At 43.2% G+C, this 24,462-nt stretch overlaps 1 protein-coding gene across 1 annotated transcript in view; it reads left to right on the top strand.

Annotated features, from left to right (window-relative positions):
- The window catches only part of cxadr (CXADR Ig-like cell adhesion molecule), a 140,359-nt gene that overhangs the window by 110,499 nt on the left and 5,398 nt on the right, over positions 1 to 24,462 (top strand). The window contains exons 4-6 of the mRNA XM_084320865.1: positions 18,661 to 18,816; positions 19,997 to 20,119; positions 20,464 to 20,602. Of these exons, the coding sequence (XP_084176991.1) occupies positions 18,661 to 18,816; positions 19,997 to 20,119; positions 20,464 to 20,602 (418 nt within the window). The remainder of the gene's footprint in view (positions 1 to 18,660; positions 18,817 to 19,996; positions 20,120 to 20,463; positions 20,603 to 24,462) is intronic.

The raw sequence follows: 24,462 nt of genomic DNA on the forward strand, positions 1-24,462 counted from the left end.
GATCAATCAAAACTTATTTACACGATATACCTCACATTCACCCTCCATTCACATCCTGGTGTTCTCCTGGTGTTCTCCATTAGGCCTGTAGGTGGAGCTATGACAGCACACGTACAGTACACACACCGATGGTGTGTGATGTGTCCAAAAATGAATGGGCAAATGTGAGTGAAATGGTCTGTATGCAGCTGTTTGTCTGCATTGCATCCCCCCCCCCAACTCAGATTTAGGGTTGATACAACCATCATAATAATATTGTTAATAATAACAATAACAATAATGATAATGATAATGATGGTAATAATGTAAAAATTATCATTAAAAATACCTGATTATGAGAAAAAAAAATTACGATGCATGGAATATTGTTGAGGCACACTAGTTACAACTATATTTCAAACAGGCACTCCATGTCAAAAAGGTTGCTGACCCCTGGGCTAGATCCACAAAGAATGAATTGCACGGTGCTAATTGCACCCTTACTTACAATTCATTATGAATTGAAAATGGGGGACCCTGATGTAAACAAGACGAAAGTCTTTCTCTGGTCTGCATCTCCTTAACAATTGTGTGTATTGAGCCGTACTGTATTGTACCCATTCTGCAATCTGTTAATACAATTTTCATTCAATCAATCACAGCGCAATCACCCTGTTTACATCAGGGTCCCCCATTTTCAATTCATAATGAATTGTAAGTAAGGGGTGCAATTAGCACCGTGCAATCCATTCTTTGTGGATCTAGCCCTAATTATTGACATTTTAATGACCGATATGAGAGTGTGCAAATGCTTCTCAGGTTAAGCATTATTTGCTCTACCGGGCTGCTGCTTGCTCTTTTTATTTTTTTATCCACTTTTTTCTCCATTTTAAATTTTTTTTTCTCCCATCCCAATTTAGCTGTGCCAATTCTCCCCTCCCCTGTCTTGATCGTTGCTTGCATGTGCCCCCCACTGGCCGGTCGTAGGGAGGATAGAAGCCCATCACATGTCCCCTCCGATACATGTGGAGGCAGCCAGTCACATCTTTTCACCTGCCAGCGCGGACTCTCATTGGCGAGGAGTAACGTGTAGGAGGCTCACACTGCCCCCACCATTTTCCTGTCTTTGCTGTGCAGGCGCCCTGACCGACCTGTAGGAGTCGCTGTTTACAACGTCCAGATTACCACCCATCGACTCCCCTCCCGCTAACTCTGCCAATTGAGTCAGTATGACGGCCGGCCCAAGCCGGAGGCAAAGCTGACAGCCGGATTCGATACCGGTGTCTCTTGCGTTGGTGACAAGCGCAATGTCCGCTGCGCCACCCAGCCGCCTGCTGCTTGCTCTTTTTATATTTATCTTTTATCTATGTTCATTTACTGTCCTGTATGGTTGTTTGTTGTTGTTTTTTATGTCAGGTGTTGCTCGAAAAAGAGCTCTTTGAGCTCAAGCTTCTTACCTGGTGAAATAAATGTAAAAAGATGAATAAACTACACGTAACACGTTAGTTTTGGGCCGGACACATCTTCTTTAACACTTTGCCGCCCGACCACGAGTTTAAACGGGTTTCGAATCCATGCGTTGTGGACAGAATCACGTATATAGCCGTGGCAAGTTGTTATTGCTTTTATTCCATTTTAATAACCGGTTCAAGGTCTCGGAGCGGCATTGCAGATATTCCATAGTCTGTGAATTCGAGAAGATGCAATACTGGCCAGATCCTCTTAGGGGCGCTATCGCGCTACTGTAATGTGCCCTGTGGGCGAACGGATCACTTTTTTTAGTAGCCGGATTCTGAATCGGCATCCTGTACCGTGGATTACGTTTCGAATCGCAGATTTCACCATGTAATAAGGGGATTTATCATCAGCCAATGGACATATCGATCTACCAGATGCCGATCGATAACGGGGAAATGCTCGGGGTATCCCACCGGCTCATGGTAAGATCTTTTTCACGTAAATTACATGCTGATCAGAGCTTGCTATGATACGCAACCAGCCGATCAGCGTATGTGGCTAGTTACACGAACACTGTTATTGGTAATCAATAATAATAAACTACGTCCCCCGCCCCCCCCTTTTTTGGAACCACCAAACTTTTATGATATGGATAGTATGGGTCACCAGCACTCAGAAACTGCCGGATGCTAAGTTGTACATGTTGGGCAACTTTTTTTATTTGCATAATTATCATACATTTGCATAATCACCTAAATGGACAAATCTCGGAAACTTCTTGATCAATTTCAACAATGTTGGAGTGGTTTTGGGGGTTATTCGGGATGCTGAATCCATTTATGATACTCAAGAGTTTCGGAATTGCAATATTTACTGGAATCTACCAAATTTCAACTCATTTTGGTGCATTTTCAGTCAATTAGAAAGTTTTAGAGGACACTGAAATGATTACATTTGGACAGCAAGAACAATTTACCGCCTAATAGAGGCCTTGCACAGAGTGTTTAGAATGCCCATTTTTCCTTGTTAGGGACCAAGCAGTGAGACAATGAGGAAACAGGAGTTGTAGATTTACCCACAAGGTGCAAAACCATTGCAAACCAAGAATTTGATAACTAGGACTATAGATGGGTTTCTCGTCCACGTCAGACTCAGGAAGGAGGCCAAAAGGAATGTAATAATCCTGGTCAGAACAATGGGGCAGACTATAGTATAGAGGATACTTTGTAGGACATGACCTCGAGAACATTTGAACCTGATTGGGGAGAGATTTCACACAGACACAACCAGGAATGAGGAAGATATGGATGGTGGTTTACCATTGTATCTTTGTTGCAGCCCAGGACATTCATTCAGATGCACCAGCCCACGCACCGGCCCACACAACGGCCGTTATGTAACACTCGTCCAGTATTAAACAACCCAAGGCTGTGGCTAAGGAGTCAACATCAGGGAGATTAAATCTACACCCCGCCCCTAGATGTGCACTCGTGCACAGTGCACACACACACACACACACACACATACACACACACACACATGCACACACACACACACACACACACACACACACACACACACACACACACACACACACACACACACACACACACATATATACCGTTACTTCCTGTCATTGGCATACGTTTTCTTTTTTTTACTAACATCTTAGTGCCTCATTAGCCTAGGGATTAAGGATACATGAAGTATTAACTACACCATAATAATATTGAGGTTTTGATCCATAGAAAGGTCTGTGCTACACAATTTCAGTTAGATTCGATTTATTGTCCTTTAATTTTGCACTCATGACATTAGTTGCTTGCCATTTAATCAACATCAAAAGACCCCCCACTTCCTCCCAGACACCCAGTCCAAGAGCCTGTTCGCTTTCCAGGTCTCTCTCTCTCTCTCTGTGTGTCTCTCTCTCTCTGTGTGTCTCTCTCTCTGTGTCTCTCTCTCTCTCTCTCTCTCTCTCTCTCTCTCTCTCTCCGTGTCTCTCTCTCTGTGTCTCTCTGTGTGTCTCTCTCTCTCTCTCTCTCTCTCTCTCTCTCTCTCTCTCTCTCTCTCTCTCTCTCTGTGTGTCTCTCTCTGTGTGTGTCAAATTCAAATAGGCTTTATTGGCATGAAATATTAACATACTTATTGCCAAAGCAAGTTCAACATACAAACAATAACATATATATTAAGCAATAAAATATCATAATATTAGTAATAACAGTAAAGACAATCAACAAGAAACATATTAATTTACAAAATAGTCACTCAATCGGGTAGTAATTTCTCTCTCTCTCTGTGTGTCTCTCTCTCTCTTTGTGTGTGTGTGTCTCTGTGTGTGTGTGTGTCTCTCTCTCTGTGTCTCTCTCTCTCTCTGTCTGTGTGTTTCTCTCTCTCTGTGTGTGTGTGTCTCTCTCTCTCTCTCTCTCTCGCTGTGTCTCTCTCTGTGTGTGTGTGTGTCTCTCTCTCTCTTTCTCTCTCTGTGTCTCTCTGTGTCTCTCCGTGTGTGTGTGTGTGTCTCTCTCTCTCTCTCTCTCTCTCTCTCTCTCTCTCTCTCTCTCTCTCTCTCTCTGTGTGTGTGTCTATGTGTGTGTCTCTCTCTCTGTTTTTGTCTCTCTCTCTCTGTGTGTGTCTCTCTCTGTGTGTGTGTCTCTCTCTCTGTGTATGTGTCTCTCTCTCTCTTTCTCTTTCTCTCTCTCTCTCTGTGTGTGTCTCTCTCTCTCTTTGTGCGTGTGTCTCTCTGTGTGTGTGTGTGTCTCTCTCTCTGTGTGTGTGTCTCTCTCTCTCTCGCTGTGTCTCTCTCTGTGTGTGTCTCTCACTCTCTCTGTGTGTCTCTCCGTGTGTGTGTGTGTGTCTCTCTCTCTCTGTGTGTCTCTCTCTCTGTGTGTGTCTCTCTCTGTGTGTGTGTCTCTCGCTCTGCGTGTCTCTCTCTCTGTGTATGTGTCTCTCTCTCTCTCTCTCTCTCTCTCTCTGTGTCTGTCTCTGTGTCCGTCACTCTCTCTGTCTCTCCCCCAATTAAACTGTCCTACTCTACATCACCAGCATGTTTCGCAGCAAGTCACTTGTTCCTTCCTCTACTAAACAGGTCTGTAATTTTCAAATATTGTTCTGCGTCTTTTACTAGCAATTTTTGTTTTTTAATTCTAGATTTTTCAGCTCCACCATTTCTTTTTTTTACAGGGGCCAATTTCGAATTGCATATCATTCTTGGTTGACACTGAAGTTACATGTAGTAAAATGCTATCCGAATTATGAAAAAGCTTTCTTGATGGAGAAACAGTGTATCAAAAATCTGAAAGAAGGAAAGATAGCCTACTGTTTGAAATTCTCACAGTTGTTGGATTACTGCTTCCCTCTGCTGATCAGCTCTTCCACCTTAGAGCTATATCTCCAGGCCGCCTCACGTTGTTGACTAAGCACAACATTTGACGACACAGAAGCGAATCTTCATTCAATCGGCAATGGCAGGTAAATTCCAGTAAATATTGCAATTTTGAAACTTTTTTCTTCTCTTAAGTATCATAAATGGATTCAGTATCCCGAATAACCCCCAAAACAACTCCAACATTGTTGAAATTGATCAAGTAGTTTCTGAGATTTGACCATTTAGGCGATTATGCAAATGTATGCTAATTATGCAAATAAAAAAAGTTGCCCAACATTTACAACTTAGCATCCGGCAGTTTCTGAGTGCTGGGGATCCGTACTATCCATATCCATCATAAAACGTTGGTGGTTCCGAAATTTCCGGGTTCACAATGGGGCTCTGTGGGATGGCAAATAGACTAATATGCAGTTGGAGTTATTTCTTTAGCATCTGTAAAACGGAAATGCCGTTGGATATAACGTTAGCAGCTATTAGCCATTTATCTAGCCTCCCAGAAAATATACGAGACAAAATCCGCTATAATGCTTATATTCACGGCGCTATAAAATGACAACCTATTGATGCATTTTTTTTTTCTTTAAGCCATTTTGAAGGGACGGTTTATGAACTCAATTGACAATGAGAATGGACAGATAGCAATACTATAAAGTATAGATTTAGCTCTACAAAAAGACACAGGTCTGTTTACAAAAGCTGGTCCTCAACCACTATATTAGACGGGTCCCAGCGGTCGCGAAAGTGTTAACACATTCAGGGCCATTGGGGCCCGTCTAATCTCACTCTATGAGGCCAGCTTCTCATAACAAGGTTTCACTTTGCGTGAGGTTGTTTGTACCAGGATCTGATCGGTACTGCACTTTTCCGAATCCCAAAGGCATTTTCCAGGCAACATACAGCTCCGTGACATTGAGTAGGATATTAAAATGGAATAAAAGCAAAAACGAGTCGATAACGTATATATATACGTGGTTGGCCTCCAGAGGTCGGATCCCAATAACGTATATATACGTGGTTGGCCAGGAAAGTGTTAAACAAGTCAAGAAGAAACATCACAATAAATCAAGAACAAAACAAAAACACCAAAAAATTTAAAATAAATGCAACACTCCCAGACATACCCTGTGCGAAGGTAAGGAATAACTCACAATAGGAAAAAATGCACCACAGACAATGTGGAGGAGAGAAACCTTAGAAGGGCCATTCAAGGGGGGATCTCCCTTCTTAGATGTCGGTGATGGTAGTGTTGCAATAAAACAGGCGAACAGTTGGTAAGCATGCACTCATATGTGTAATGAAACACAGATAAGTGCATGCGATAGCAACTGAACATTTTGAAAGATAAAAAATAGAGCTGATGGCAGATCTATTTGAGGCAAAGGGGCGGTGCAGAGAGGGTCGCATCCTCACGGTCATCATCATGGGACGTCCAACACTCCGATCATCACTCTGAGACAGCCACTCACAGGGAGACGGGACAGGCATTAGACCGTTTGCGTGATTGTAATGGGCGGACATAGCAATAGATACAAGTGGTAAGCATATATGTGAATAGAATAGATATATGTAGTACAACAAGATACAAGATACTTTAATGCCACACAACGATGGTTGGTGGTAATTGATTTCGGTACAGATGTTGAGCACTGGTTATATAAAAACATGAAACAGACATCAAACATCAAAAACGTCAACACATATATACATAAATACAATAGGACAGTCACGGTAACAGTGTCGGTCGGTGACAGATGCTTGCCCGTTTGTGCAAAGGGGGGCGGGCCAGGGTGTTCAGTGTTCGGACTGCTGTGGGGAAAAAACTGTTTGTGAAACGCATAAGCATATTATGTGAATAGAATAGAAGTACTTAACCCAGCAATGAACTCCACGTCTAAACCACGTTGACAGACAGAAGACGGCAAGAAGCTGATCCAACAAGCTCTGCATTATGTTGTCGTTGTTAAAATAGTTTTACTCTGATTAGAACATGCTACTAGAAATGGCAACTGTCCTTGTTGAAATTATTCTCATTCCTAAATGCCGGAAATCCTTGTGCTGAACAAACACGTTTAACCGGGAAGACTTGAGCGATTTTCAAACCGGTTCCTCTGCTGCACCACTAAGCTCATCTCCCAGCTGTGATGAGAGAGACGTGCCTGTCTCTCTCTCTCTCTCTCTCTCTCTCTCTCTCTCTCTCTCTCTCTCTCTCTCTCTCTCTCTCTCTCTCTCTCTCTCTCTCTCTCTCTCTCTCTCTCTCTCTCTCTCTCTCTCGCTCTCTCTCTCTCTCTCTCTCTCTCTGTACCTTCAATGATGGTGATCAATGAAGTAGCCAAAAGTTACACTATAAAAATATTTCACTTCATTAGCAAAAATATTGTAAAATCATTAAGTCTGCTATAAGCTATTCTCCCTCTCTCTTGTGCGTGTGTGTGTGTGTATACATTTCCTATAGGCTACTCTTTTTGACATGGATTAGGCTAATTAGCTTTAACAATCCTGATTCCTCAGCCTATTTTATTCAAAAGGAAGATAAAATCAATATGTATATAGCCTATATATATATATATATATATATTTTTTTTTTTATTTTTTTTTTTTATCGTATCTCCTGTGCTGGCACAAGCACTACCATAGCATGGAGTGGAGAGATAACACACAATATATATAATAATTCATGGAGATATACTAAAAAACTATTTATAATTTTTGGCCGGTAAAAAATCTCTCTGGCTGGTAGTTTTTTTAATCTAAAGCTAAAAAGTACATTTTGTTCCCAGTTTTTCAGCATTTTGCTATACATTGTATGTAATGATAAACAATGTGATAGTAACGGGCAGGTGTTATATTATTTCAAGATAATAAAGTAGCTATAATGAGTCGATAGATAAAAAGCAGTAATGGCATGCAGTTTACTCACCCTACTCATGTACAGTAGGCATCCACACTACACAGCATTTATAGACATAAATAAACTTCATGGCTCATCTCCTACTCTGGGTATTCAGTAGGTGGTGTCAAAGAGGCAACTAACTACCCATGTGACCTGAGGATACTAGTAAAACATTTAGAAATATTCAATTGCAAATAGAATCAATTATCGTTTAAATGAATCAACTAATTGATAAAAAATAATCAACAGATTAATCTATAACAAAATAATCGTTGGTGACGGCCCCAGTGCACTTGATAGCTTGAGGCTGACAGGCTGCTAGCTATTGGCCCTAAGGGCCGGAGGTGTTCCGGGGGGGGGGTGACAAGCAGAGGGTCGGACATGTTGCCTGCTCCGCATTTTACCTTTCAGGTTGATCTTGTCACAAGGTAGATGGTCTTGGGAACACACACACACACACCATTATGTATAAACACCATGCACAGGCATGCTCGTCACACTGGCGTGCATGAACTGACATGTACATAGTACACACACACACAGAGCATTCTGTCCCGGGTCCAGGTAGTACACAGAGTGGATAGTGTCCCTACTTGTGTAATCTGTGGCTGTGTGCGAACGGACAGTGAAGGTAATGGGAGGAGAGAGGCCACCTGCAGTCACTCCTGCACAGCGACCAAAGGCACGTCAGCAGCACTCACAACCACTCACTGTCTCGCTGCTGACCTCGCCCATACATTCACCTCTGAGAAGCCGGTCCAAGAGATCTCTATTAGGGCTCAGGCTGCTGCTCCATCCGAGGCCATGGACCCAGCAGATTGGTCTCGGATGTCAACAACTTTGTTAGTCAAGTAGTACTTTTTTATGTTTTCTTTTTCACACTGAAGGACTTATTTACTGAAAGAAAAAAAGATAAGCACATCTCTGGTAAACACTAGATTTAGAGGGGTCCTTCTGCACGAATGTATATGGGAAACAGAATTTTACAGAGTCTAAGGGCTAGATCCACAAAGAATGGATTGCACAGTGCTAATTGCACCCTTACTTACAATTCATTATGAATTGAAAATGGGGGACCCTTTTCAACAAGACGAAAGTCTTTCTCTAGTCTGCATCCCCTTAACAATTGTGTGTATTGAGCCGTACTGTATTGTACCCATTCTGCAATCTGTTAACACATTGAGTGCCACGCCCCTTCCGGGAAGTGACCTGGCCTTGCCGTCCATTAACCCCATGTAAACGTAGTTGTAGTTTGTAGAGCTAAACCTATATTTTATGGTATAGCTATGGGTCTAATAACGCCGTCGAGTGTCAGTGAGTTGCTTCCAGTCAACGTGCAAAAAAACAGATAATTTTTTCATCCGTACATTTCCGTTTTATACCGTTTTGAATATGAATATAGTTTGAGTCATTCCCGGAAAAAGACACGAAAACAGCGTTTTTGTGTAATTCAATAAACACGTTGTAATTTTTCGGCTGATTATCGAATCTTCCTGAAATCAACGCTAGATCATCATTATTATCCTTCCTCGTGCAAGCATGCAATATGGTTTAGACCATCCCTACAAGCGTGTGTTTTGACAGAGTATTTAGGACCCGCCCCCACACCGCAGCTCGGTAGAGAAAAGAAACTACCCCGTTCCTAATGGAGTGCAATAATGGCCGAAGGCATTAGAGGGCAGTATAAGACCGTCTGCCAGCTCAGACACACTCAGAACAGTATGCACAAGGTGTCCCGCTGAATTATGAATGGCAATAGCGATTAAAAGAAATACTGTGAGAAAAACGTAGATCTACGTTTCCGGCACTCAGCGGTTGGGCGACAGAAACTTAGTTCTACGTTAACGGCACCGGATGTGTTAATAACATTTTCATTCAATCAACAATTGTTAAGGGGATGCAGACCAGAGAGAGACTTTCGTCTTGTTTACATCAGGGTCCCCCATTTTCAATTCATAATAAATTGTAAGTAAGGGTGAAATTACCACCGTGCAATCCATTCTTTGTGGATCTAGCCCTAAGAGTCTGATGACTATGACTAGTCAACGAGTCAATATTTTCCGTTAAGACCTCCCTGCAACTAGCACTTGATTCTCTCTGTGTGATGTTAGACGTGACAGGTCACTATCTGAGCTCTACTGTAACCACGCAACAGCCAATCACCCCTCCAAGCCAACAGCCAATCACAGGTCACTATCTGAGCTCTACTGTAACCACGCAACAGCCAATCACCCCTCCAAGCCAACAGCCAATCACAGGTCACTATCTGAGCTCTACTGTAACCACGCAACAGCCAATCACCCCTCCAAGCCAACAGCCAATCACAGGTCACTATCTGAGCTCTACTGTAACCACGCAACAGCCAATCACCCCTCCAAGCCAACAGCCAATCACAGGTCACTATCTGAGCTCTACTGTAACCACGCAACAGCCAATCACCCCTCCAAGCCAACAGCCAATCACAGGTCACTATCTGAGCTCTACTGTAACCACGCAACAGCCAATCACCCCTCCAAGCCAACAGCCAATCACAGGTCACTATCTGAGCTCTACTGTAACCACGCAACAGCCAATCACCCCTCCAAGCCAAATGCCAATCCATTTCAATAGCCTCCTTAATCACAAGGGCCTTGACACACACAAACGGTAGTATTCCTGATTCTCCCCAATATCCCAGTTGAGATCTTGCAACTATGGGATGAGATGTTTTTATGCAACTTTATATCCTGATTGCAAATATCCCATGCATCCCCAGGTGGGCAGTGGCTCAGGAGGTGGAGCGGGTCGTCTGGTAATCTGAAGGTTCTCTGTTAGATTCTGGCTCCTCCCTGGCAAGTGTGTGAAAACGGTGTCCTTGAGCAAGACATTAAAACCCCTAACCAGAACTTACACTGGCAGCAAAAACCCAACAACTGTAAATCGGATAAGGTGTTTACATGCCTCAGTGGTTTTCATAGTCCCGGGTATTTGCAGTGGTGGAATAAGTACACAGTTCCTTTACTTTAAAGTAGAAATACCTAATTAAATGAGTACTCTGGTAAAGGTCATCCATTCAAATTCTACTTAAGTAAAAGTAGAGAAGTATGGGGCGCCCCAGTGGCGCACCGCATACTGCCTCGCAGACCTACGCGGCCGCCCTGGGTTCGCCTCCCGCTCCCGGGCTGATTTGTCGCATGTCCTCCCCACATCTTTCCCGTTCTCCCTCTCCTCTGTCGGTCTTGTATGACCACCAATAAAAGCTGTAGAAATGCTCAAATAAATCTTTAAAAAAGAAAAGTAGAGAAGTATGTGCTCTTGAATGTACTTAAGTATCTAAAGTAAAATAATGCATTCTACATGACGTTTGTGTATTCCAGTGCTTGGGAGCATTCAATCCTCGATCCATTGACCTATATAGGTTATGTTAAAGTGGTATGTGGTCCAGTCATGCTGCTCTGATTACGTACTCCTTGAAGTTGATGAGTTATATGAAAGTATATCATCTTCATACTGTACATTTTTGCCATATTTTCTATGCAAAATCCTTTTCTTCAAAGTAACTGATGGATTCAGATAAATGTAGTGGAGTAAAAAGTACAATATTTCCTTTGAAATGTAGTGGAGTAAAAGTATAAAGTTCCCTACAATGAAAATAGTCACGTAAAGTACAAGTAGCTTGAAATTGTACTTAAGTACAGTACTTGAGTAAAAAAGAAAGACTTAAATTACTTTTCACCACTGGGTATTTGTAAACAAGACAGTTTACATGCAGAACTAAAAAGGCTGTATAGTTGAGCTTCCCCAGTGATATTGGAATATCAATTTGCATGGAAAACGCAGTCAGTGATGGGGGTGAGACAAAATATCGATACTGCGATATATAGTCGTACTACCTCTTGCGACGTGTTATCGATACACGGGCGCTAAGTATCAATATATATATATATATATATATTTTCTTTTTTATGTCGGTGAACAGACATTATTAGATAAAACGGATGATGTATATATATATTTTTTTTATTGCAGATGATAACAAAGATTTCCATTGGGGACATAATTAATAGTTAATAATAATCAAGTTGCGGTCAGTGTGTGTTAAAGAGGCACTATGCAATTAGTTGTACATTGTTTCATGTACAATTGGGCCAGTTTGTGATGCAGACTAAATAATCTAATAAGCCTTCATGTCAATTCAGTGAATAAATACATAATTCCTACTTTTTTTTCTTTTTCTTGGTATTTCTCTTCTTCCAGTTACCCAGATATCATGATGAATCGGTAGATTCCATTTCTTGCAATATATTGATTATCGCAGATATTCTCATCATCGAGGGCCAAATATGGTCGCGGTATATGGTATGGTGAGTAGGGTTGGGGCGATAAAACGATAACAATAATTATTGCGATATATTTTAACACAATCTGCGCCGGAAACGAGTTAACTCGTTATTGCCCGCCATGCGTTCAGCGCCAGAAACGAGTTAACTCGTTTTTGGGATCGTTATTTCGTTTATTCGCTATATCTATTCATAATTCATAGCTGCAGCCTCTGGTATACCCTTCAGACCCTGTCTGAGCTGGCAGACGGTCAACACCGCCCTCTACTGTCATGCAGAGCTATTGCATCTCATTGAAAATGGGCTGGTGTGTTTTAGGAGCCGATCTGAGCCAGGCGGGCGGCCTGTATTCGAATACCAACCGGTTCATGCTTCCGCGTTCGCGTTTTGCGCTCTGATTGGCCACTGCTGTTTCTGGTTGCACCAATCGTGTGACGGTAAGTTCTTTCGCCGGTTAAGCTTAGGCACTCTTTCGAAGTTGGTTAAGGTTAGAGTTTGTCTTAGAGCATGGCGATAGAACGCCAGCCCTGATTCCAAACTCTAACCTTAACCAACTTCGACAGAGTCGCCTAAGCTTAACCAGTGATAAACTAGGCGTTAGGTAGTTTGCTGCTGGTCGAGGCGGAAATGGGCGCGTCACACGATTGGGCGCACATGTCACATGACCAGAAAAGTCCGTGGTCAATCAGATCGCACCAGAAACGGCAGTGGCCAATCAGATTCGCAAAACGCGAACGCGGAAGTATGAACCGGTTGGTATTTGAATAGACGCGGGCGGGCGGGGTTTAAATACTTAGGCGAGCCAGTTCTATACAATGATGGCATCGAACAGTAACCCCGCCCGCCCGTCATTGTGAAACGTCGGTAGTGTGGTACGGACCTCCACGAGCAGTATTTGGAATTGCGATCAGATATTTGGATTTCTTTTGCATTACATCAGATACAAGGTAAGAACACTATATATAAATTTGATCGTTGATCTGACATTTATTTCTACCGCGATCACAGCTATCTATGTGGACCGTGTTGTGCTTATTACCGTTGACTGCGGTGGGGGGGGGGGGAGCGAGCGCCCCGCTACGACGGTAATTTCATGTATGCACGACGAGATATATAATGATAATCTAGCGTTGATTTCAGGATGATTAGATAATCAGCCGAAAAATTACAACGTGATGACTGGATTACAGTAAAATGCCTTTTTCTCGTCTTTTTCCTGGAATTACTGAAAAGCACCCAAACCATACTCTATTCAAAGCGGTATAAACGGAAATGTACAGATGAAAAAACAATCTGTCTCAGGCATGTTGACTGGAAGCAACTCACTGAGACTCGACGGTGTTATTAGACCCATAGATATAATATAAGATATATTTTAAGCACTCGCAAATGTCGCAGTCTAAAACTATCAATTGAATAAAGACCTGGCGATGAAGGGGGATCAGCGCCCCCTGCTGCTGGCGGTCAATGTGTTAATAATCGATATCGAAAAAATATATATCTTATTTTTTTTAACCTGCAACAGGGCAGTTTTAAAACCAGATACAGTGGACAGACTTGTCTTTCTTGCCTGCAACTTAAAGTAATGGCTTTGCTTGTCCAAATGACAATACTGACCAAATAGAGATTTATTTTTCTCTTGTCCATTTATTTTGTTTGCTTTCTAATTTAAAATACAGTTTGAAACCGTCTGTACACAGTAGGCTATCTGTGCTAGCAGAGCTAGTCTCCAGTCACGAGTCATGGTGCACATGTGCGGTGGTTTGTCCACCAAAAAAGCGCCAAAAGATAGAAAAGAAACTAGCAGAGCCAGACCTATTCAACTCCTCTGGAGCCACAGCCAGCAGAGAAGCTTGTTTACTTTCGCTTTCAAACCAGCTGCAGCCTGAGAACTGGAGTGTGAGCGGATGTAACACTAAAGATGGTGGCAACGACAAAGAATTGCTGCAAAATAAACATACATCTGTTGTAAAAAAAAAAAAAGTACTTATAACAATATCGATAATTATCGATATCGAGTGATACGATATCGTTATCGATATCGTGATATCATTTTTGGCCATATTGCCCAGCCCTAATGGTGAGTTCCTGGTGTATGGTCCCGCCCACCTGGTCAAGGACCACAGAGAATGTAGCTCTACTACCCTTTTATCTTCACTACAGCCTTGTACCTCGGTCACCTCTTTATCTTTATATTGTAGCCCTGCTGCCCGTCTAGTTTTATCACCCTGAAGCCCCTCCAGCATCACAAGTCTCAATTCTTCTTCTCCTTTCCACCTCATCTCACATATCAAATAAATATATCCGCACAGGGGTGGCTGGCTAGCCGTCCTGGCGTCCTAATATGAGAAACTATGCGTGAAAAGCCCTTGGATGTGTCGAGTTTGACTTTCACCTAACGAGAGAGAGATTCCAACGGTCATCGCTCCGTGACATTTACTGTGTGTGTGTGGGTTGGCGGCGGTAGTGGTGGTGCGTGTGTGTGTATATTCTGTGTATATGTGCATGTGTGTGACTCACAACCACGGCGAGGACAGGAGGCCGTGGAGGTAGGCGAGACCACACAGCCTTGGCCCCTTTGGTCCCCCCTTCGATCGGTCTATCACCACTCGTTTAATTCTCTCTATCTCCCTCCCTCCATCTCTCCGTCCTGACCCCTGTGTCTATATTAGATTAGCGCTCCCAGAGGACACAGGGCTAGCTGTCTGTCTGGTGTTAATCCTGACGGCTGTGCCCACTAAGCCACCCCCCCCCCCCCCCCCCCCCCCCCCCCCCCACCCCCTGCATGCTCAAAAACTGGCCAGCTCCACTCCAGAGGGGCTTGTTGTTACAGCGGCCATTACCACACCACCATGATGTCAGCCCTCGCTCCAGCTTTTGACACACACATGAACACACACATGTACACACACACATGTACACACAAACACACAAACACACACACACACACACACACACACACAGACATGCCCGCATGCATGCACACATGCCGTCACTGTGTTTTCATATAGTCACCCCACCAGTGCAGAATTTACTCCGGGGGTGATTGTGGCGTCAGATTCTCTCTGTGAACCTGCCCACCCCCCTCCCCTCCCACCCTACAGAGCCCTTAGTTCACCCCTACCTCCCTACCTCCAGCCCCCCTCCCCCCCCTCCCCCTTTACATTTCACTGGATTCTGTCTGCTTTTAATTTGGGCCTTTTGTTTGCTTTTGGAATTCCACGTCCCATCTCCTGCCAGCACACCGACCACTGCGACCAGCCCAGGAGTGTGTTTGCATACGTCTGACTTTCACACGGAGGCCGTGCGTGTGGTGTGCGCGCGCGCGTGTGTGGTTTTGTGTGTGAATAAATAGACGTGTGATAGCGCTGCTTAGCGCATGTCTTTCTCTCCCTGTCTCTCTCTGATCTTCATTATCTTGAGTGACGGCACCTGTAATGACAGCAGCTGTATTAATTACCCTGATTACTGCTCTCATTATGCTCATGACGAGCGCGACGAGCATGGGGCAATCAGTGGCTTGGAGTGCACACACACACACACAGAACACACCATACATAATGTGTTCACGCATACTAGTACAAACTAAAGAACATCTTCCCCCAACACGCTCACACACGCACACACACACAACTCAGGTAGTGTGTAGTTGAGATAATCAAGAGGGGGAGAAGGGGGCTCCTGGGCTTGGCTGCCATATCTAATGCTCTCTCTGTCTCTGTGAAGTTGTTTAAGCCCAGGTGCTATTATCAGGGCTCCAAACTAACTTTTTTCACCACCCTCCCAAAAAATATTTTAATCAAACCCAAAATGTAAATATTTATTATTATTATATATATATATTATATATATATATATTTTTTACATTATCTAGACTGATTTATTCGGATACTCAATAAAGATAAGAAAGATTGAAGCTGACTAATGCATTAGGCAATGAATTAGGCCTAATGAAGAAAAATCCAAAATATCCTAATAATAATTTGGGTCAGTGCTTGTTGGCCACCTTTAAAAGCCAGTGTTTGTATGACAGACTCGGTCACAAGCTAAATCGCCAATCTGAATGATCAAATACAATAAAAACAATAACACTGCTTGTGCAAGGCCATCTTCACTGGACAGTGGACACCCTCTCGCTCTCTCTCTCTCTCTCTCTCTCTCCTCTCTCTCTCTCGCTCCCTGTCCTCGCTCGCTCGCTCTCTCTTTCTCGCTCGCTCTTTCTCTCTCTCGCTCCATGTCCTCTCTCACTCATGTGCCGTCTTCTGCCAATCAAAACGCGGATGAGCGCCCCCCCCACCCAAACTTATTCCCTCTAAAAAAAACTCTGCTACAAGGAATTTATGATTAAAAGTTCATAATACTGGTACTTAGTGTTCAAGTGTTGTGTGTGGAAAAGACAATGTAAGTCAACGTTATGCTTACTGTGGGAGTTTACTCCGATAGAGCGGAGATTCAGACCTGCAAATCCAATCTGTAACGTTATCTTCATCTTAGCTTGATGGATCAAAGCACAGACGGACACACACGGGACACACAAATGCAGCAACTTTATAATGTTACTAATGTTGTGGAATATTTTAAATGAGCCAAACAGTTAAACTGTAGAAATTCAGATGAGTCAAATTGTATAAAAAATAGAACATAGTTTATTTCTGTTTCTGTGGCCACAGAAAGAGTATCCTCAGTTTACAATCAGAGAAACGAGTGTACACACAAGCATCTGACCAGAAAGTGAGAGAGAGCTCTGGTCAGACTTACAATAAAATTAATAAATACATAATTGACATGACAAACATAAGCTGACAAATTAATAACGGATATGACAAGAAAGGTAAACAAAGATGAGAAAATGAAACTAGGGGTTTTGTCGTATCTGTCACAAGACTGGAGTCAAGATTAACAAGAAAAGAACAAGATGTGATTTACTTGGACATGTCATATCTAAGTCAATCTGTCCTGGGCCTTGGCCGTTGTGTTAAGACTGTCGCCCTAGTGTCTGATCTGTATACTAGTTAACTATATTAACTAGTCAAGGCTGTACAGAGAATATGTATTTTAACAGAACTATGAACATGATAATATTTTCCAAGACATAATGTTACTAACATGGTTAGAAGCCCATATGAATCATTAACAGTAGTTTCCTGTCTGTGATGTTTTTGCTAACCTTCGAAATCCTGTGTTAACGTAAACCACTTTTGTTTATTGGGCTATCTAGCCCATTAGCAAATGCAACTCTTATAACAAACGTTGTCTATCTTTATAACTATGAAATCAATTGCTTGGTAGTAGATTGTCAAGAGGCTCATCCTGTAGTGTCTATTCAGCGTCTCTCAGCTCTTGACAGCAGGTTCTGTTGCCCACAGGTCCGCAGGTCATTAATGTTACTCTACTGCTGGCAAAGCACAGGCTCACCTAACAATAGGCTTTACTCTTATCATCCCTGAAGGGTCCCAAAGCATACATTTAAGTGTTGAGCGTCTTTTTATTTTATTTTTCACGACTTTGGGACATCGGGACGCCATTAATTTTGAGCCCCGGTTATGCTGCTAACCCTAACTTCAACCCTGCTCTTCCCCTCCCACACTGAAGCTGTCTAAATGAAGCGGTACATTTTACTGTATATTTCTGTATGTGTTTGGCTGGATAGTTGTATATTTAAGATTTTAGCATGTATATACATACTAGAATGTATATCCCGGACCGTATTTTATTCTTTATTTTATTCTTATTTTTTATATTTATTTATTATATTCTTATTCTTATTTTAGTCCTATTGACTACCTAAATGTTTATTGTCATTCAATGTGAGCGATCTGTAGTGCCGAATTTCCCTCTGGATTATTAAAGGATTTCTATTCTATTCTAAGCCCAGGTGCCATGTTCTCTCTCTCCCCCACAGTGAAGCCGTCTAAGCCCAGGTGCCATGTTCTCTCTCCCCCACAGTGAAGCTGTCTAAGCCCAGGTGCTCTGTTCTCTCTCTCCCCCACAGTGAAGCCGTCTAAGCCCAGGTGCCATGTTCTCTCTCCCCCACAGTGAAGCTGTCTAAGCCCAGGTGCCATGTTCTCTCTCTCCCCCACAGTGAAGCTGTCTAAGCCCAGGTGCTCTGTTCTCTCTCTCCCCCACAGTGAAGCTGTCTAATCCCAGGTGCTCTGTTCTCTCTCTCCCCCACAGTGAAGCCGTCTAAGCCCAGGTGCCATGTTCTCTCTCTCCCCCACAGTGAAGCCGTCTAAGCCCAGGTGCCATGTTCTCTCTCTCCCCCACAGTGAAGCTGTCTAAGCCCAGGTGCTCTGTTCTCTCTCTCCCCCACAGTGAAGCCGTCTAAGCCCAGGTGCCATGTTCTCTCTCTCCCCCACAGTGAAGCCGTCTAAGCCCAGGTGCCATGTTCTCTCTCTCCCCCACAGTGAAGCCGTCTAAGCCCAGGTGCCATGTTCTCTCTCTCCCCCACAGTGAAGCTGTCTAAGCCCAGGTGCTCTGTTCTCTCTCTCCCCCACAGTGAAGCTGTCTAAGCCCAGGTGCTCTGTTCTCTCTCTCCCCCACAGTGAAGCTGTCTAAGCCTGTGCTCTGTTCTCTCTCTCCCCCACAGTGAAGCCGTCTAAACCCAGGTGCTCTGTTCTCTCTCTCCTCCACAGTGAAGCCGTCTAAACCCAGGTGCTATGCCGAGGGTCCCACGCAGGAGGGGAAGGACATCGTACTGAGGTGCATCTCCAAGGAGGGCACCAACCCCCTGCAGTATACCTGGGAGAAGACCAGCGATGGCAAGCTGCTGCCACACTCTGCTGTGCTGGGTAATCATGCACGCACGCACGCACGCACGCACGCGCACACACACACACACACACACACACACACACACACACACACACACACACACACACACACACACACACACACACACACACACACACACACACACACACACACACACACACACACACACACACACACACACACACACACACACACACACACACACACACACACACACACACACACACACACACACACACACACACACACACACACACACACACACACACACACACACACACACATATCGTTAGCCTAATAGCTAATATGATAATTGCCTAAGTAATTTTTTGGCTAAATTGAGATTTCTGCCTAACTGTAATCTCCTCACACTGCTGCACCACCCTGGCTTAGTGCCTATGTCCTCAGCCAATCAGAACGCTTGTTACGTTAAAAAATCCCCATCTGCCTAACTCACTGACTTGTGCATTTTAACGTTACATACACAGATGGCGATCACATGACTTAGGCAAGTATAACAACTGCCTTAGTGTATGACATGTATTTATGTACGAGGGAAAAATGCCTAAGTCATGACATATTTTGTTTAAAAGTCACCTTATTTTGTTACGCACTGGTTGTTGTGTTTTTGTATTTTTGCAAACTTGTTGATGCACCTTGTGGACATTATTTTCTAAATATAAATTAAAAACTCGTACATATTTGCTGGAAACAAAATGTATATATATTTTTTTTATCTTGGGAAATGACTTACGCAATTATCGTATGCGGCTAACGATATGGTCACTGGAACCCATAGAAATGGAATAATGTTCATTATTCTATACCTATGCTGGTCGAACAAAAAGGCGCACTGCAACCAAAAGAGAGAAACACTACGCGCACACACACACACACACACACACACACACACACACACACACACACACACACACACACACACACACACACACACACACGACCAAAGAGGGGAGAAAAAAAAGCAATTTATATGCAAACGATCAACAAACAAATAGAAGCATGTGTTTTCTCCTGAGGTATTAACCTGGCTTCAGTGTCCTCTTCAGCAGGGAGACCATGCTGTCTCCCCAGGAGCAAATCTCACTGCAAACAGTCTAGTAAACAGTCTGTCCCTGTTGTACTTGTGAGTGTTTAGGAACATGACTCTACCCCCCCACCCCCCCTGTCTCTCTACAGACCCCGTGGGAGGAACCATGAACGTGAGGAACGCGTCTGCCAGCGTGTCTGGCACGTACCGCTGCACGGCCAAGAACCGCGTTGGCATGGAGGAGTGTATTCTGCAGCTCAGCATCACACCGCGTGAGTCATCCATCACAGTTAAAGCCCTGGCTTCATGTTCTGTGTGTCTCTCTCTCTCTCTCTCTCTCTCTCTCTCTCGCTCTCGCTCTCTCTCTTGATTGACAAACTAAAAACTCGAATTAAAATGTTTATGCAAACTGAAAAATGTACGTCAGATCAGAGCGGATAATTTTTTTTTATTGCAAGAGTGAACAATAATAAACCTATAGACATGAATTGTTTTGAATGTTCTCCAGGTGCTTGAAGCACCTTGGTGACAGCAGCCTGGTCCAGACACACTCCGTCTTCCTATTGGGAGCCCTAGGTTCACCCCCCTTGTTTCTCTCTCTCTCTCTCTGGACCAGCCCCCAACACGGCCGGCATCATCGCGGCAGCCATCATCACCGTGCTGCTGGCCCTCATCATCATCGCTGTCGTCCTCTTCTGCTGCTGCCGCGCCCGCAACAGGAAGAAGTACGAGAAGGAGATCTGCAACGAGATAAGGTACGATTTCTCAGAAGGAACAGAAAGGACGCAAGTCTTGAGGCGAGAAGGATGGCTTTTATATGGTGCACTCTGCTGGATTCAGTTTTAAATGTCTAAATAATTATATTATTAGTAATTTAAATTTAATTGGGATTTTCCCAAGGGACCCCATGTTAATATTAGGGGACCCCATTTTAATATTAGGGGACCCCATGTTTATATTAGGGGACCCCAAGGTTGAGAACCTACCAGTGTAGATTCAAGTGACCACATTAGGTTTCACACGGCTCCTTGTTGATATAATACACATTGTGTAATAATAGGTGTTATTTCTTGGTTTACATACTATTGGATAAAAGGCAACCATTAAAATGCTATTTGGTACATGTCACTATGACGATCATGTCACTATCTCCAGCCCGTGCAAATGATTGTCGCCCCATCAGCGCTTTCCTTTTTCTCCCCCCCTCCTCAAATAAAAAGCTGTGGTAATCAGTTTGGGAGCTTTTGTTTGCACTGTGGATCCTGTCTGTTGCTGGGTGACCAGCCGCTACCCCACCCCCTCCTTTCCAGGGCCACCACACACACACACACACACACGCACACACACGTACACACGTACACACATACACACTCCCCACCTCCTGGTCAGGCCATTCCATCCACCCCATCATCCAGCATAGGGCCTCTCTCTCTCCAAGCCCTAGTCCCTCCACCACCAACTCTGCTCAGGACTGTATCTGTACTACAAACACATGGGGTGGCACCACTCACACTGTAGGACAAAGAGGATTAGACCACTGGCCCTGTCTTCTCACACCACACACGTGCACGCTAGGGCTGACCTCGACTAGTCGAATAGTCTACTAATCGATCGAAAGGAGCCGTAGTCGACTGCCAACCTCTTAGTCCAGGGGTTCTCAAACTTTTTCATACCGCGACCCCATTTTATTTTGGATATTTTTTGGCGACCCCACACTTAACACATTGAGTGCCACTGACGCGTTTTGTCGTTAGTTCATGCCGACCGTTGAGTGCCCCCGACGCTATATAGCATTTGTTTGGCTTTTTTTTTTTTATTGGCAATTTTAATTCATATTTCATCAATCGAGTCTCGGGTTAGTGCTGCAGAGTCTCTCTGAGCTCAATTGGGAAGATACCGCCCCCTATCGTTTCTCCCTGTGTAACTGCACCCCATTACTTTACACCAGGGGTAGGCAACCCTAGGCACGCGTGCCTGCATAGGCACGCAGGGGCATTTTCATAGGCACAGGGGGCAGCATAAAAAACAATAACTTTTTTTATTTTCTTTATTTCTTTTTGAAATATTATAGTGAAATATTTTGCACTGTTGCCGCATTTATCTTGTTGAAATCCTCCCACAGCTTCTTTTTACTACCACATATTTAATTGAGACCCTTTATTTGTTTATTATTTCAATTTAGCTGGAAATACATTGCTACATCATTCAGTAACATTTGCAGAGCCTTATAACAAAAACATTATTACGGTCACCATTGTGACCAGTGGGATTAATCAACAAATTTTATTATTTATTTTTCTATTTCATTGAACATTGCACGTGTTAAAAGCAATTTTTTTACTCAAAATGTGAGTATTACCAAGTCAACTTGTGTTCTTAAAACAACAATAAACATAGTTTTATTAGGTTGAAATAATGTGGTTGTGTACTTATTTTTCTGTTAACTTATTATGGATTGAAAACTGAAAACCTTAATGCACAGTAACTGAACTCAATATTTTTAAGTTCTGGTAACTTATTATTGAAATTCTTTTTACAGTGTAGTCTTGCGATCAATAAAAACTTATTTACACGATATACCTCACATTCACCCTCCATTCACATCCTGGTGTTCTCCATTAGGCCTGTAGGTGGAGCTATGACAGCACACGTACAGTACACGCACCAATGGTGTGTGATGTGTCCAAAAATGAATGGGCAAATGTGAGTGAAATGGTCACACTGTATGCAGCTGTTTGTCTGCATTGCATCCCCCCCCCCCCAACTCAGATTTAGGGTTGATAAAACCATCATAATAATATTGTTAATAATAACAATAACAATAATGATGTAATAATGTAAAAATTATCATTAAAAAGACCTGATTATGAGAAAAAATATTTACGATGCATGGAATATTGTTGAGGCACACTAGTTACAACTATATTTCAAACAGGCACTCCATGTCAAAAAGGTTGCTGACCCCTGCTTTACACTGATGCAGGGGGGGTGGCCAGTTTGTTCATTTAACTTTTCCGTCAAGCCAACTGAAGGATCGATTGTGCTCGCCGGCCTGGAAAACGCGTGGATTATGTATTTACAGGACCCAACACTGTAATCAATAAGCGTGATCGATATTTGGAATGGCAATCAGGAATTGGAATAATCTTTTTGGATAACATCTGATCTCGGGTAAGGAATTTATTTTACCAGTCTTAGGATAATCAGAGCTGTTTTCACCTATATCTCAGCGTTTGCCCTATGCGTGTGTGTGTGTGGCTGTGATCGCTGATGAGGAAATGAAAGAATCGATTTTTCAGCCCACCTCTATAGTGTGCATAAGTACACATAAATACTATCGATAATCTAGCGTTTATTTGAAAGCGATTAATAAATAGGCCGAAAAATGACAACGTTTTTGTGTATGCTCGAATATTCCAGTAAATGCCTTTTATCACGGAATCTATATATTTTCCTGAAAAACGAGGGCTTTTAAAAATGCTATAAAACGAAAATGAACCGATAAAAAAAATAATAATAAAAATCCGTTTCGACAATGTTGACTGCAAACAAGTCATTGATAAGCGACAGGCAGATTAGACACATTAGGCCATAATTTAAGACAGAGATTATGCGAATACAACGCTATCATTGAAGTGGGTCCTGGCATTTAACCATGTTTCCCATGTTAATGGCTGGCACTCAAACTGTTAATGTATCGCGTAATTTCAACATGGAAATAATGAATATCAAAATAAAAGGACACGTTGTTGGAACTTGATCATGCATATTTATTAGAAAATGAAATTACAAGGACGGTCAGGTGGCGTAGCGGAGATTGCGTTCGTCACCAGCACTGGAGACGCTGGATTCGCCTGTTCGAATCCAGCTCACAGCTCCGGCGTTGTCACCAGCTTGGCTGGCCGTTCACACTAATACAATTGGCTGTATTAGAGGGTGGGAAAGCTGGCGGGGTGGGTCCGGGTCATTGTAAACAGCGACTCCTACAGTTCGGTCAGGACGCCTGCTCAGCGCGGATAGGATCTAAGGGGGGTAGTGTGATCCTTCCACACGTTACACCCTCTCAGTGAGAGTCCGCGCTGCCAGGTGAAAAGAGGCGGTTGATTGGCTAGACGTGTGTCGGAGGAAGCACGTGATAGCCTCCACTCTCCCAGACCGACTGTGGGGTGTAAGTGCGCAGCGACCAGGAAGGGGATTGGGAATTGGCATAACGACTAACATTGGGATGGGAGAAAATCGGAGGAAAAAGGAGGGGGAAAAAGATAAAAAATTACATCACAATGTTATTAATGAAATGAATGAATATTATCAAACGGAATTGTTTCTGTATACACATTTATAAAACGATCAAGGCATATTTAGCCTTTTTTTTATGCGTTCACATGCGCCTTTCAAGAATAAAAAAAAACTAGACTTAATGGGGCTGCGTTGTGCTGAGAAAGAGGCTGAGATCCGCTTCTACTCTGAGGCGAGATCTGTATTTATCTTTTATTAATGTCAGAGCCGAGAATCCCGCTTCACAGAGGTATGTTGACGCAAACGTGACAAGCTTTTTCAGTGCAGCATTACACAGCATCGGGTACTCGTTCCGGACTGATATCCAGAACTTTGCGAG

This window comes from Notolepis coatsorum (assembly GCF_963971535.1).
Source record: "Notolepis coatsorum genome assembly, chromosome: 8".
NCBI classification, from domain to species: Eukaryota; Metazoa; Chordata; class Actinopteri; order Aulopiformes; family Paralepididae; genus Notolepis; species Notolepis coatsorum.